Source organism: Aethalodelphis obliquidens, unplaced genomic scaffold (assembly GCF_003676395.1).
Source record: "Aethalodelphis obliquidens isolate GAN/ISIS:26980383/991018 unplaced genomic scaffold, ASM367639v1 scaffold113, whole genome shotgun sequence".
In the NCBI taxonomy this organism is placed as follows: Eukaryota; Metazoa; Chordata; class Mammalia; order Artiodactyla; family Delphinidae; genus Aethalodelphis; species Aethalodelphis obliquidens.
In genome coordinates this window covers 467,480-480,650 of record NW_020838057.1, presented here as the reverse complement: position 1 = coordinate 480,650, position 13,171 = coordinate 467,480, and the positions used below count along the sequence as shown (strand labels likewise).

Here is a 13,171-nt window from a genome sequence, read left to right as displayed (position 1 = left end):
ATGGGGCCCCGGCCCGGGTGTGTACCTAACGGCGCGCGTCTGTGTCTCGTCTCTTCTGCTGCTTTGGGCCCAGGGCGGGTCGCTGGGGGTAGCATGGGCGGGGCCGAGTGGGCGGGGCCCGGTTTGGGTAGGGGGTTGGGGGGTGGTCTCAGGGTCCGAGAGGAGGGCTTGGGGCAGGGGTTGGGTACTGGCTTTGGTGGAAGGCATTGGGGTCTCTGGCTTCGTGAGCATAGTAAGAGATTGGCTGGCCAGACCCTTCAGAGCCTGGAGCCAGCCTGACCTGCGTCCCTTCCCTTTTTTGGCGGGACGTCCAGGGTTTGGAGATTGGGTAAGGCCGAGGCCCCACCACAATGTCATCTCTGGAGCTTCACCTTCCTTAGGGACTTCTGTCTAAAGAATGAAGGAGAGGGAGAGCCAAAGCACCAGATTTTGATCCTAGTCACCTGGGACCCAGGAAACAGACTCATTGTATTAAAATCTTACTGAGCACCGACTGCATGCCAGGCACCATTCAGGCTTCATCATTAATTCAACAAGCAGGTATTTATATGTCCTGGGTGCCAGGCCCATCTTATATCCTAGAGCCCCCCAACATTGTCTCCACACTGGATGCCACAGGAGAGTCAGGGAGATGATGATAAGCCCATAAAACATCACTAAACAAGATAACTCCCATCCAGGAAACTGCAATGAAGACAACGGAGCACAAGCTGGATGGGGCAGAATCAGGGGTGCATAGGCAGGGTCGTCAAGGGACATTACAGAGAGAAGGGAAACACGTCCTGCCTTTGGCCTGACTTTCATTTTAGGCATTCAGCCAGGCAACGGCTTGTAAATCACTGGGAATTGGGCCGTGCACGTAGTAGATGCTAAACAGATGCTGACTGAAGCAAGAGTCTTCCCTCCCAGCAACAATCGCCTTCCTGTGTATTCTGCTGCCTGCTGGGCTCCATTTCCAGCCGTTTTCACATTTTAATTCCCATAAGCTCTGTCCTGGGTCACCACCATCATTTTATGAGAGGGAAGCTGACGCACACCATACAGTGCCCAAGACCCCCGTACTGTCTGGCTTTCTGTCACAGTAAGTCATCACCCTGGAAATCATCTGTGCAACCCAGACTGTGCTCCTTGCCCACCTGGCGGTCAGTTTTCCTGTGTGGAATGGGTAAGGAAAATTTGAGCTCATACTTCAGCAGTGCCTGGACTAGCACCTGGGTGCACAGCAGGAGCTCGGGAAATGCCAAGCTGAGGTTGCACTGCTGTTGAGTTTGGCCTGGGTGCTGAGCTCCTTCCACCTGCACACAGGGCTTCCAGGGCCTGGGGTTACTGGTCACCTGTCACTTGTCCAGTCTCTCACATCCCCTTTCCCCCTAGAACTGCCTGCCGAGGAGCTGGCTGTTCCTGCAAGAGGCCCAAGGAGGAGGGAATGACCGCTGGGCTCCTCACTGCCAGGGACCCGGTGAGTACACCACCACCTCACTCTCAGGCCTCCCAGGCTCTACCTGTGGTCCCCACCAGGCTCGTTCTGCCCTCAGGGCCTCTGCCCTCACCAGGAAAGTGCTTTAATCAGCTCCATGTCCTCCTCCACTTCTTACCTCACCACCTCCGAGAAGACCTCCTGGATTCCCCCCTGCTCCATGCCACCCTGGCAGACATGGTTCATCCATCCCACTGATGTGTCTGGCACTTTCTCAACACAGGGCTCTAGGTCTGTTCTCCCAGCTCACTCTCTTCATCCAGTCACTTGGCCAACCTGTACTGAGCACTGCTAATGAGCAGGCACCATTCCAGGCACTGTTCCAGGTACTCCAGGTAGAGGAACAGACAAGATGAGCAGAAATCTCCATCCCCGGGGGCTCACAGACCATATGAGGAATGTAAACCTGCCAAGCGTTGGGCAGGGAAATGAGGCCCAGAAGAGGGTGGACTTGGGGACCAGGCATTAACCAGTACAGCCCAGGAGGCCTCTCTGAGGAAGTGGCCCCCAAACAGACCTGCAAGAAAGGACAGGGTGAGACCAGGGCCCACAGGGAGAATGTTCCAGGTGGAGGGAACAGCATGAGAAAAGGCCTGGAGGTGGGAGCACGTGTGGCAGGAAGACTGAGAACCAGGTCTCCTAGGCCGGCTTCAGGGGCCTGGGGCCTTAGGAAGCAGTTCTGGCCATTTTGGCCACGTGCAAAGGCCCGGCACACAGTAGGTGTACAGTGAATTGGGTGAACAATGAATGTTTGGAACTCTGGTCAGTGCTGGACACATCACTCTGTTCAGCCCCCACATCAGTCCCACGAGGTGGGATGAGGAGGAGATCAAGACACAGGGGCAAGTCACGCAACTGGGAGTGGCTGAGGCAGGCGTGAGCTCAGGACCCCTGGCCTGGCGCAGACCACCTGCCCCCTGAGGTCCCCAGTGCCCAGCACACATCCTGCTGCGTTCATGTCTCCTCCTTCAGATCCCTGTGTGGCTGCCCAGCAGCATCCCCCCATTTTCTCCAGAGCACTGGCCTCTCCTGGGGTTTTCATTTTTGCCAGCTCCCCGACCCTGCAACTAGCATACAAGCACCAGGAGGCGGGCTGTGTTTGTCCTGTTTCCACGGCCTGAACGGTGACCTGCACCTAGGACTCCGCAGATAACCACTGAGCGAGACCTAATGAGTTTGGAAGGTGTGGAGCAAGCAGGGAGGGTTGGTGAGAGAAAATAAAATCTCCCCGGGCCCCCCAGCACAGCTGTTTGAACGGTGGGTCCTCAGGTAAACCACCCACTATGCACCGGGCCAAGGGTACACACTTCCTGTGAATTCCCTCACTCCTCCCAACAGCCCTCAGGGAGCTCCCAGTAACTTGCAGATGAGGGCAGGGAGGCACAGTGCAGTTAAAAGACAGCTGGTGCTGGAGTTTGAATCTCCATCATGTGGATCCAGGGCCGGGTCTTCACAGCGTCACCTCCCAGATGCCCAGTTCTGGTGGGAGAAATTCTAGCAGAGGCGGATTCTGCCTGGTAGACCAGGGTCCAGGATGTGGGCCACCTTGTGTGCCTCACTCCCACCCACATGGCCAAAGTCTATAGACCTTGCATCTCCCCTACCAGCCATCCATAGTGCTTGCTTCTGTGAGATGAAAATCCCTTTGTGGAGGATGTCTGTGCCCAAACCTCATGGGCCTTAAAGAAAATCATAAATTACTCACTTGATTATGGAAGAAACTGGCCTTGTTCTCTATATCTATGAGTCTGTTTTTGTTTTATTATATTCATTCATTTCTTTATTTTTTTAGATTCCACATATAGGAGATAATACTCAGTATTTGTCTTTCTCTGTCTCACTTATTTCACTAAACATAGTATCCTGCAGGTACATCCATGCCATTGCAAATGGCAAATTTTCATGACTGAGTAGTATTCCATTGTGTGTGTGTGTGTGTGTGTGTGTGCATGGCACATCTTCTTTATCCATTCATCTGCTGATGGACACTTAGCTGCTATGAACACTGGGGTGCATGTGTCTTTTGGAATTACTGTTTTTGTTTTCTTCAGATATATATCCAGGAGTGGGATTGCTGGATCATATGGTAGTTCTATTAACCCATTATCTAAATGTCCAAAGTTGAAGACTAGGAAACAGTCCTCAGGGGTCCTGCCACTGGAGACCCCCACCCATTTCATTTTCCTGGCCACTCTCCATTGGCTCTTTGTCTCCCCAGCCCCTCTTCTGTGTATTCAGGTGTCATTTGTGCACAGCATAGATTTGTCTGAGTGTGCAGCCTGGCAACTGCATGTATGGACACCAGTGGATGGTACAGCTGAGGCACAGGAAGTTCCTAGCCTCCCTGGGGCTCCCTCGTGCCCCTCCCTCAGTCGCTGCTGCTGTGACATCTCAGGGGTCCTTGTTTGTCCAAGGAGGAACCGATAGGAGGATGCGAGTTCCTTGCCAGCCCAGAACTTCCATTCTGACTCCTGGGGTGTGTTTTTCTCTCACTTGTCTTTCAGGGAGGTGGTTCAGCCACATGGCCAGTAGGGGGACACGTTGGACCCAGACTACCCAAGTTCAAATCCTGGCTCAGCCCTTTCTCCCTGGGTGATTTTGGGTGACTTCGTTGGCGTCCTCCCTGGGTGAACAGTGGTTGGATGTGATCACCCGTGGCCTGGGGTTATTAAGTGAGCAATCCACGTGCATCTTTCAGCACCATCTATGTGTTTGCTCTGAATTTTGTTTTTAAGGTTCACAAGTTTAAAGTTCTTAATGTATCAAAACCATGATACGTTTCATAGTGATTTCTAGGTTGATGAATTGGCTTATTTATTTTTTTAATAAATAATATCCCATAATGATATTCTCGTTATAAAAATGTCAAGCAGCACTTATAAAGTCCCCCTTGCTCCTCAGCCCCGTCTCCCAGGCTTCCATCTAAAGCTGCCACTGCTGTCACTTCCACGTGCCTCATTTTCCTGTGTTTATGTACACATTTTCAGACAAATATTAGAATTAGAGCTTTGTTTCCTTTTACATAAATGGCACTGGGCTGGCAACGTCCCACCATCCAGGATTTTTCCATCTGGAAGGTCATTCCCCAGCTGTGCCTATTAGTGCCCCCCATCTTATGCTTGGCTGCAGATTTTCCAGAACCTGACTTTGGCTGCTCTGCCACGATGGGCATCGAGGCCATTACCAGTTGCCTGTTATGACGTTGCAGCAGGGGAGCAAGGTTCTTGGGGGAAGGGGGAGATGGAGGGGAAGTGGAATTGCTGGCGTAACAAGTGTATGTATTTTTAAAAACCTGCCAATTGTGAAAGTAATCCATGCCTGGGTGCTAAGCCATCCTCTTCTCAGAAGGCCCAGACTCTCTGTCCTCTTGTTTGCTTTTTACTTACTGATTTGTCAGCTCTTTGCATGTGCTGGCCACTCATCCTTCTCCTTCCATTTATGGTGCAAATATTCATTCTGCTGTCATGGGTCCTTGAAGTGGCTTGTAATGACTTTGTCATCTAGAAGTCATGAATTTTGATTGCTGAATGTATTATTTTCCTGTCGATTCTGTAACAAATCCTAGCAAACTTAGTGGCTTAAAACCACACAATTTATTATTTTATGGTTCTGGAGGTCAGAAGTCTGTAGTACATCTCACTGGGCTAAAATCAAGGTGTCAGCAGGGCTGTGTTCCTTCTGGTAGCTCTAAGAGAGAATCCACTTCCTTGCCTTTTCCAGCTTATAGAGGCCTCCCACATTCCTTGGCTCCTGACCTGCTTCTATCTTCAAAGCCAGCTTTGGCCATTTGAGTCTTCCTCACATACTATTACTGTGAGGCTGACTTTTCTGCCTCTTCCCCATTGAAAGACCCTTGTGATTATATTGGGCTCACCAGGATATTCCAGGATAATCTCCTTATTTTAAGATCAGCAGACTAGCAACCTTAATGCCATCTAACCATCTTTTTTTTTGGCTGCACCATGGCATGTGGGATCTTAGTTCCCCGACCAGGGATCGAACCCATACCGCCTGCAGTGGAAGCACAGAGTCTTAACCACTGGACCGCTAGGGAAGTCCCACCATCTGCCATCTTAATTCCTCCTTGCCATGTAATCCAGGGATGGTAGTGACACAATTCTGCCTACCACACTCATTTTCTTCTTTCTGACTTTCAGTGTTTTATATTTTATTTGTGAAGACTTTCTCTACCACCCATTTATTAAATTCATGGCCTATACTTTTCCAACTTTTTCCTTTTTTATATTCATCTCTTTAATATTTCTGGAATTTATTTTTATTTATGGTGAGGTAGGGATCTACTGATTTTTCCCCCTAACAGAGGGCCAGTTGCCCTGGTGTGTCCATTGCTTTGAAATGCTCCCACTACCACACTGATTTTCTACATATACATGGATCTTCATGTACTTGAATTTAATTTACACGTGAACAGATTCTTAATAAAGTCACCCAGATTCAATCCTTGGATTTGCTGCTTACTAGCTTTATAACTTTGGGCAAGACACTTAAGCTTTCCCAGTCTCTGTAAAATGTGCTCGTGGCAGCATGGACCCTCTCATCTCTTAAAGAGGGCTTTGTTTCATTCATTATGTATGCATCTTGGACCCATCAGGATGTTATTTTGGCCAAAGGGTGAGGCAGGGAGCCAACCTGACAGTTTCCAGATGCTCCTTCCCCGCTGCCCAGACCCAGCTGCTTCTCGGAGGGGCTACCCACGCAAGCACACTTCCTGTGAACCCAACATGCCAGGACCATCCTCCCCTTCATTGATGACGCATCAGCAGCATTTCTCATTTCAAGAGACTCTTCTCCAGCAGGGTCCCAGGCCCCACAGTAAAAACCTGATCCAAATCCCCAGACCCTCCCACCCACTTGGCCAAGGCCCCCGTTCACCAGATGCTGCCACTAGCAGCCACGCCGGGGACACTGAGGACGCTCATGTGTGACGTTTCAGGAGCAAGTGACTTTTGAGGACGTGGTCGTGGAGTTCACCTGGGAGGAGTGGGGACAGCTGGAGCCAGCCCAGAGGACCCTGTACCGAGATGTGATGCTGGAGACCTTTGGGCTCCTTGCCTCTGTGGGTGAGGCCACCCCCGTGCCCCTGATGGTCTGCCTACAGTACAGATTCTAATTTTCCTGGGATAAAAGTGGGAGTAGATCTAGGCCATAAAAGCAAATACCTGGCCTTCAGGGACCTGTTTCAGTGCAGGGAATGTCAATTAGGATGTTTTGGTTGCAAATGACAGACCCTAGCTAACAATGCCAGAAGCAGAAAGTCATGGGGTAAGAGGGACATACCGGGTCCCATGACCACAGAACCCCAGGTAGACCTGGATCTTCCTATGGTGCTGTCGGGACCCCTCTGCTGCCCGCCCCCATACCCCTTTCTGCCTCCATTCGCAGACAGGGCCCTCTGAAGGTGACAAGACAGCTGAGAGGGTGCCTCTCCCAGGTTTGAGACCAGCAGAAGAGGCAGGCTCTGTGTCCCGGGCACCCAAAGAAGGCCCCTGGGTTGTCTTGGTTTGGCAGCCAGGTCCCCTCCAGCCTGGTCGTTGTTGCCAGCAGGCACGGGATGAAGCAGAGCTCTGATTGGCCACACCGGGGCCAAGGATGGGGTCAGGGACTGAGTGAGGGGAGGAGGTCCCTAAGGAATGTCAGAGGCTGTTACCACACCATGGCCTCCTGGAACACCAGCCATTTGGGTCCCGGAAGACTGAGGGTGGAGTGGGCAGAGGGGTGGGGAGGGTCCTGGGACACAGATGCTCACTCCATGGGTTTCTCCCTGAGCAGGACACTGGCTCCCAAAGCCGGACGTCATCTCCCTGTTGGAGCACGAGGCGGAGCTGTGGGTGGTGGACAAGGGAGCCCCCCGAGGTGTGTGCACAGGTGAGATGAAAACCCTGCAGGTCTGGGAGGAACCCATTCACCCCCCAGGTTCTCTCTCCATTTCTGCCCTGATTCTTCAGAGCAAATTAACTACTCAGTCTTTCAGGGAACATTCACCAAGCATCCATTTTGCTGTGAGTGAGACCAAGTTCCCATCTTCACTGAATTTACATTTTTGGTGAGGGAGAGGAGCACATGATAAATAGCTAAAATAATAATAATAACAGTGAACAAGATGATTACAGGTTATGATGAATGCTGAGAAATGGAAGCAGGGGATGAGGTAGAGACTAGGATTGGGGTGAGGACTGAGCAGAGAGATGAGGGCTAGCCTCTCCAAGGAGGTGGTGTGTGAGCTGAAGGCTAAACCATGAGAACAATGTGACCATGAGACAATCTGGGAGGACAGAACTCCAGGCAGAGGAAACAGCAAGCACAAGGCCACCAAGGCAGTGCAACAGCCAGCTCTTGCCATGTAACAAACACTCCAGCCTCAGTGGTTTAAACCAAAGAATCACTTATGACTCATGCATCTATGTGCTGGTGGATCCAGGCTGGGCTCTTCCATGTGCCTGTAGGTTGGCTGGGTAGTTCTGCTCTTCATACCTCTTGTCCAGCTCCTGAGGCCAGCAGGCAAGTCTGTTGGGAGTGGGAATGTCCCGGCCCTCTGGCGACAGGCCCTGACCTATGTAAGCAGTGGCCCATCACCAGGGCCTAATAAGGGATGGGCCAGTGTGTGTGTGGGGGGGTTATAACAGGGTCTCCCTAGCCTCGAATAATAACCAGTCCTTACTTAGTTATATCAGCTTCGGATTGGTGCTGTGACAAATTACCACAAACTTAGTGGCTTGAAGCAACACAAATTACCTTACAGTTCTAGAGGTCAGAAGTCCAAAATGGGTCTCCCTTGGCTACAGTACAGTGTCAGCAGGGCAGTGTTTCTTCTGGAGGGTTTGGGGAAAATCCGTTTCCTTTCATTGTCCAGCTTCTAGAGACTGCCCACATTCCTTGACACAAGGCCTTATCCATCTTCAAAGTCAGCAATGGCTGGTCAAGCCTTCTCACATCATGTCCCTCCTGCCTCTCTCTTTCACACTGAAGAACTCTTTTGATTACATTGGGCCCACCCTGATAAGCCAATGAGGGTAATCACAGATGACTGCTAATGTCAAATTATGAGCAGCCTAATTCCTCCTTGACATGTAAGGTAAGCATAGATTCAAAGCTTCCAGAGATTAGGATGTGTATATATTTGGGAGCCACTGTTCTGCCAACCACATCTGGCTTGGCCTTTTTTATTTTTAGCTTTTCACTAGAGTGTAACATAAATGGGAACGGTGCCCATGTCACACCTTTAGGCCAGTTCGGTGTCAGGGTGGGGACACCGAAGCCATGGCTGTGCAGAGAGGGCCAAAATGAAGGAGGAGGACGAGCAAATGTATCTGTTTGTTCATTCAGCGTGCCCATTGAGCTCTGCTCTGGGCTGGCAGTACTCCAGGCCCAGGGCATCTGTCAGCAGTTTCCCTGGATTCTAACTCTCTCCTCAGCACCGTCTCCCACCCTCATTCTCTGTGCTCCCCCTGAAAACCCCTACACCAAGTCCCCCACCCCTGGTTATTCTCTGTGCTTCTCCTCCCTCTCCTGTTCCTTCTCTGATTTGCAAAACTCTATTTTTTTTAATGGACAAAGCCACCTGTGCCTTGGACCTTTCAAAACCATCAGTTTTATTCTTTCATCCACCCACCCAGCCACCACAAACTCTTCCCCCAGAACTGGGATTAAGGGACATTTCCATTTTTCTGTTTCTTTTAGACTTTGAAACTAGACAAACCAAACTATCAACTGTGAAGCAAGACATAACTGAAGAAATACCCAATAATGCTCTGGTAGAAAGGTTCCTGTGGGAAAGTCTGTGGAACTCCAAGGGTGAAAATGCTGAGGGCCACTGGGAACAGGGTCGCAAGAGGCCAGATAGCCATGTGGTGCAGTCTGCCTTCATGCCTGTGAAGACACCCACTCAGGAGAAGCAGCAGGGGAATGGGTTTGGGGAAAACTTGAGTCTGAGGCCTGATCTCTCAACTCGACCAATGATTCCTAAAAGGCAAGGCCCCCCCGTGTGGGGAACACATGGAAAGAGGGAGGATCTGGACTCAGATACTCAACAGAAAACCTGTGCAAAAGAGAAGCCCTACAGATGTCAGGAATGTGGAAAGGCCTTTAGTCACAGCTCAGCACTCATCGAACACCACCGAACACACACGGGAGAGAGACCTTACGAATGTCACGAATGTGGAAAAGGCTTCCGAAACAGCTCAGCGCTTACCAAACACCAGAGAATCCACACTGGTGAGAAGCCTTATAAGTGCACTCAGTGCGGGAGGACCTTCAACCAAATTGCCCCACTGATCCAGCACCAGAGAACTCATACAGGTGAGAAGCCCTACGAGTGCAGTGAATGTGGGAAATCCTTTAGTTTTAGGTCCTCCTTCAGCCAACATGAGCGGACGCACACAGGTGAGAAGCCCTACACATGCAGTCAGTGCGGGAAGGCCTTCCGGCAGAGCATCCACCTCACCCAGCACCTCCGAATCCACACCGGGGAGAAGCCCTACCAGTGTGGAGAATGCGGCAAGGCCTTCAGCCACAGCTCGTCCCTGACCAAACACCAGCGGATCCACACGGGGGAGAAGCCCTACGAGTGCCAGGCATGTGGAAAAGCCTTCACCCAGATCACACCACTGATTCAGCATCAGAGGACACACACAGGCGAGCGGCCCTACGAGTGCAGTGAGTGCGGGAAGGCCTTCAGCCAGAGCACACTCCTGACTGAGCATCGGAGGATCCACACAGGAGAGAAGCCCTACGGGTGCAACGAGTGTGGGAAAACCTTCAGTCACAGCTCGTCGCTTAGCCAGCATGAGCGGACACACACGGGTGAGAAGCCCTACTCGTGCAGTCAGTGCGGGAAGGCCTTCCGGCAGAGCACACACCTCACTCAGCACCAGAGAATCCACACCGGGGAGAAGCCCTATGAATGTAGTGAGTGCGGGAAGGCCTTCAGCCACAGCTCGTCCCTGACCAAACACCAGCGGATCCACACCGGGGAGAAGCCCTATGAGTGTAACGAGTGTGGCAGAGCCTTCAGCCAGCTTGCGCCACTCATTCAACACCAGAGGATCCACACGGGAGAGAAGCCCTATGAGTGTAATGAGTGTGGCAGGGCCTTCAGCCAGAGCTCCCTCCTCATAGAACACCAGAGGATTCACACCAAGGAGAAACCCTATGGGTGCAACGAATGTGGAAAATCCTTCAGCCACAGCTCATCGCTCAGCCAGCACGAGAGGACACACACTGGGGAAAAGCCCTACGAGTGCCAGGATTGTGGAAAATCCTTCAGGCAGAGCACCCACCTCACTCAGCACCGGAGGATCCACACAGGAGAGAAGCCATATGAGTGCAGGGACTGCGGGAAAGCCTTCACACACAGCTCCTCCCTTACCAAGCACCAGAGAACTCATGCTGGGTAGACCCACTCCACATGTTCTGGGACACAGCAAAGCCTTAAGCTATAGCGCATTGCTTACTAGATTTGACCCAGTCATACTCCTGAGAAACAACACAAACGTTATACACAAGGCTTCATGCTCAGCAAACTCCTTACACCCCCACAGAGAGTTCATATTTATGGAAATGATTGTGGGAATACCTAGCTCTGGGTCATCCATCCCGGGATATCAGATCATCCAGACAGTAGGGAAGTGTGGAGTTAATCACTGTTGAGGACTTTCAGCCATGAGTGGCCACTAATGCTTCATTATAGAACCTACAAAAGAGAAATGGAAAAAAATGTGGATCTGGGGTGGCTTCTAAGGATTCACCATATTCCAAACCAGAGATTTTCAAAGTGGTGACAAACTCAGCGAATGCCTTTCATATAAAAGAACCAAACGCAGTCAGAATTTATCATTATTGTACATTACATCCTTGGCAGGGGTTGCTTATGAATGGTGCAACTTGACTCTGATATTCCCTAAAAACAATATGGCAGAGTGTTCCAGACATGAGAGTGGCACTTTATGGAATCACCATGAATATTCAGCTGTCTCAGTACAAAATTTTCTGATTTGTGTAAATTCTTTGGTCAAGGTACATGGCCACCAGCCTCACAGATGTGAATGCCATGTGACAAAGTATCCATGTACTATAAACAGATTTTAAAGTAGTTATATGCATTATATTGCAATAAGTTAATCTTTATATGCAATGGAATTGAAAAGATTTGTATAGGAAGACTTGAAAGGTAAAGCCACTTCCATGGAGTCTTGCAGATTCTGAGATGGCTTTTGCTGCTCTGTTCTTGCTATAAATTTTTCTACAGGACTCACAGGCATTAGAAATGCAGATGTTGCTGTTTCACAAAAAGAGGAAGATTTTTTCTTTGTTAAGCCACCATCTTATGAGCAAGAGCACACCCACGTTGGAACCTTATGTTTTGCAAGATTTATCTCTTGAGAAATGTACAAGTTAATCTTTTGAACTGTTGTTTTTTCATTGATTCTTTATCCTGGTGTTTAATAAGCTTTTGTTTTTATAAAATTTAACTTGAAGGCAGTCTATAGTATTTCACTGAACCCTGAATCCACTAACAGCAGTCACCCTGACAACCGTGATCCTTAAACAGTGACTTGTCACCCTCACTAGAACCCATATGTAAATTGCATTGGCTGGTTTTTGTCACTAACCATCAGTTAGGGTTCTAACAATCAGTTTGACTTTCTAATCACAGTGCTAGGATATAAGCTTCCAGTTAACTTGAAATTTCTCCCTTGGGGAAACCATGTTGCAAATAGTCTTCCAATACTGTTCCTCAGTATGCTTGTGGAATGCCTCCTCTTTTTTGGACTTAATTTCAGTCATTTAAAAACCATGTGAGAAAATCATGGCTTGCCGCGCCGCTCCCCGCTCGCAGCCCCGTGCCTCGCTCCTCTCTGAACATGGTAAAAATATCCAGCCCTACAGAGACTGAACGGTGCATTGAGTTTCTGATTGCTGTTTTCCAAAAGCATGCTGGAAGAGACGGTAACAACAGCAAACTCTCCAAGGCCGAGTTCCTTATCTTCATGAATACAGAGCTGGGTGCCTTCACAAAGAACCAGAAGGACCCTAGTGTCCTTGACTGCATGATGAAGAAACTGGACCTCGACTCTGATGGGCAGCTAGATTTCCAAGAATTTCTTAATCGCATTGGCGGCCTGGCCGTAGCTTGCCATGACTCCTTTATTAAGTCTACCTCTTCCTAGAAGTAAATCAGAGGAGCCTTTGGGCCTGGCCTGCAGCCCCACTCCCTTTCCTTCAGCCTCCCAATTATCATCTACCCCTCACAGCCCACACATACCCTGAGCCAGGCACACCCACCACCCCATGCAGGCCACTTCTGCTGGTAGTAATAAAACAATATGGTTTTTTAAAGCACACACTGGAGAGTCAGTAAATGTGTGCAAGGGAGGGAGATGACTGGGAGGAATATAAATTAGATTGATGGAAACAGTAACCAGAAGTTGCAAAGTAAATAGTAAAAATGCATCTTGGGTGTATACATAATCATGACTAATGATACCAACATAATCATCTCTAAATTATTCAAACTGATGGAGAGACGTCACTTATTGTTCACTCATTAAATGTCTATACACACCTACTACAGGCACTGTCATACACTCTGAGGATACAGCAAGACAGACAAGGTCCTGCCTTCACTGAGGTTACCTTCTAGTGTGTGTGGGGGAAACAATAAGTGAATAAAGAACT

The 13,171-nt window shown here is 49.7% G+C and overlaps 1 protein-coding gene and 1 pseudogene across 2 annotated transcripts; both read left to right on the top strand.

Annotated features, from left to right (window-relative positions):
• Positions 1 to 276: 276 nt before the first annotated feature.
• Positions 277 to 11,296, top strand: ZNF135 (zinc finger protein 135). Its single transcript, XM_027097385.1, has 5 exons — positions 277 to 540; positions 1,375 to 1,459; positions 6,432 to 6,558; positions 7,268 to 7,363; positions 9,176 to 11,296. The coding sequence occupies exons 2-5, from the start codon at positions 1,427 to 1,429 to the stop codon at positions 10,888 to 10,890; spliced, it is 1,971 nt and encodes a 656-aa protein (XP_026953186.1). The 5' UTR covers positions 277 to 540; positions 1,375 to 1,426; the 3' UTR covers positions 10,891 to 11,296.
• Positions 11,297 to 11,406: 110 nt separating this feature from the next.
• LOC113615219 (protein S100-A11 pseudogene) lies at positions 11,407 to 12,837 on the top strand (annotated as a pseudogene). The gene has a single exon (XR_003430928.1). The product of XR_003430928.1 is annotated as a protein S100-A11 pseudogene (transcript).
• Positions 12,838 to 13,171: the final 334 nt, after the last annotated feature.

Coding starts and splice junctions, on each gene's coding strand:
- ZNF135 (XM_027097385.1), top strand. CDS start 1,427: ATGACCGCTGGGCTCCTCACTGCCAGGGACCCG. Junction 1,460..6,431: donor TCCTCACTGCCAGGGACCCG/GTGAGTACACCA, acceptor GTGACGTTTCAG/GAGCAAGTGACTTTTGAGGA. Junction 7,364..9,175: donor CCCCCGAGGTGTGTGCACAG/GTGAGATGAAAA, acceptor TGTTTCTTTTAG/ACTTTGAAACTAGACAAACC.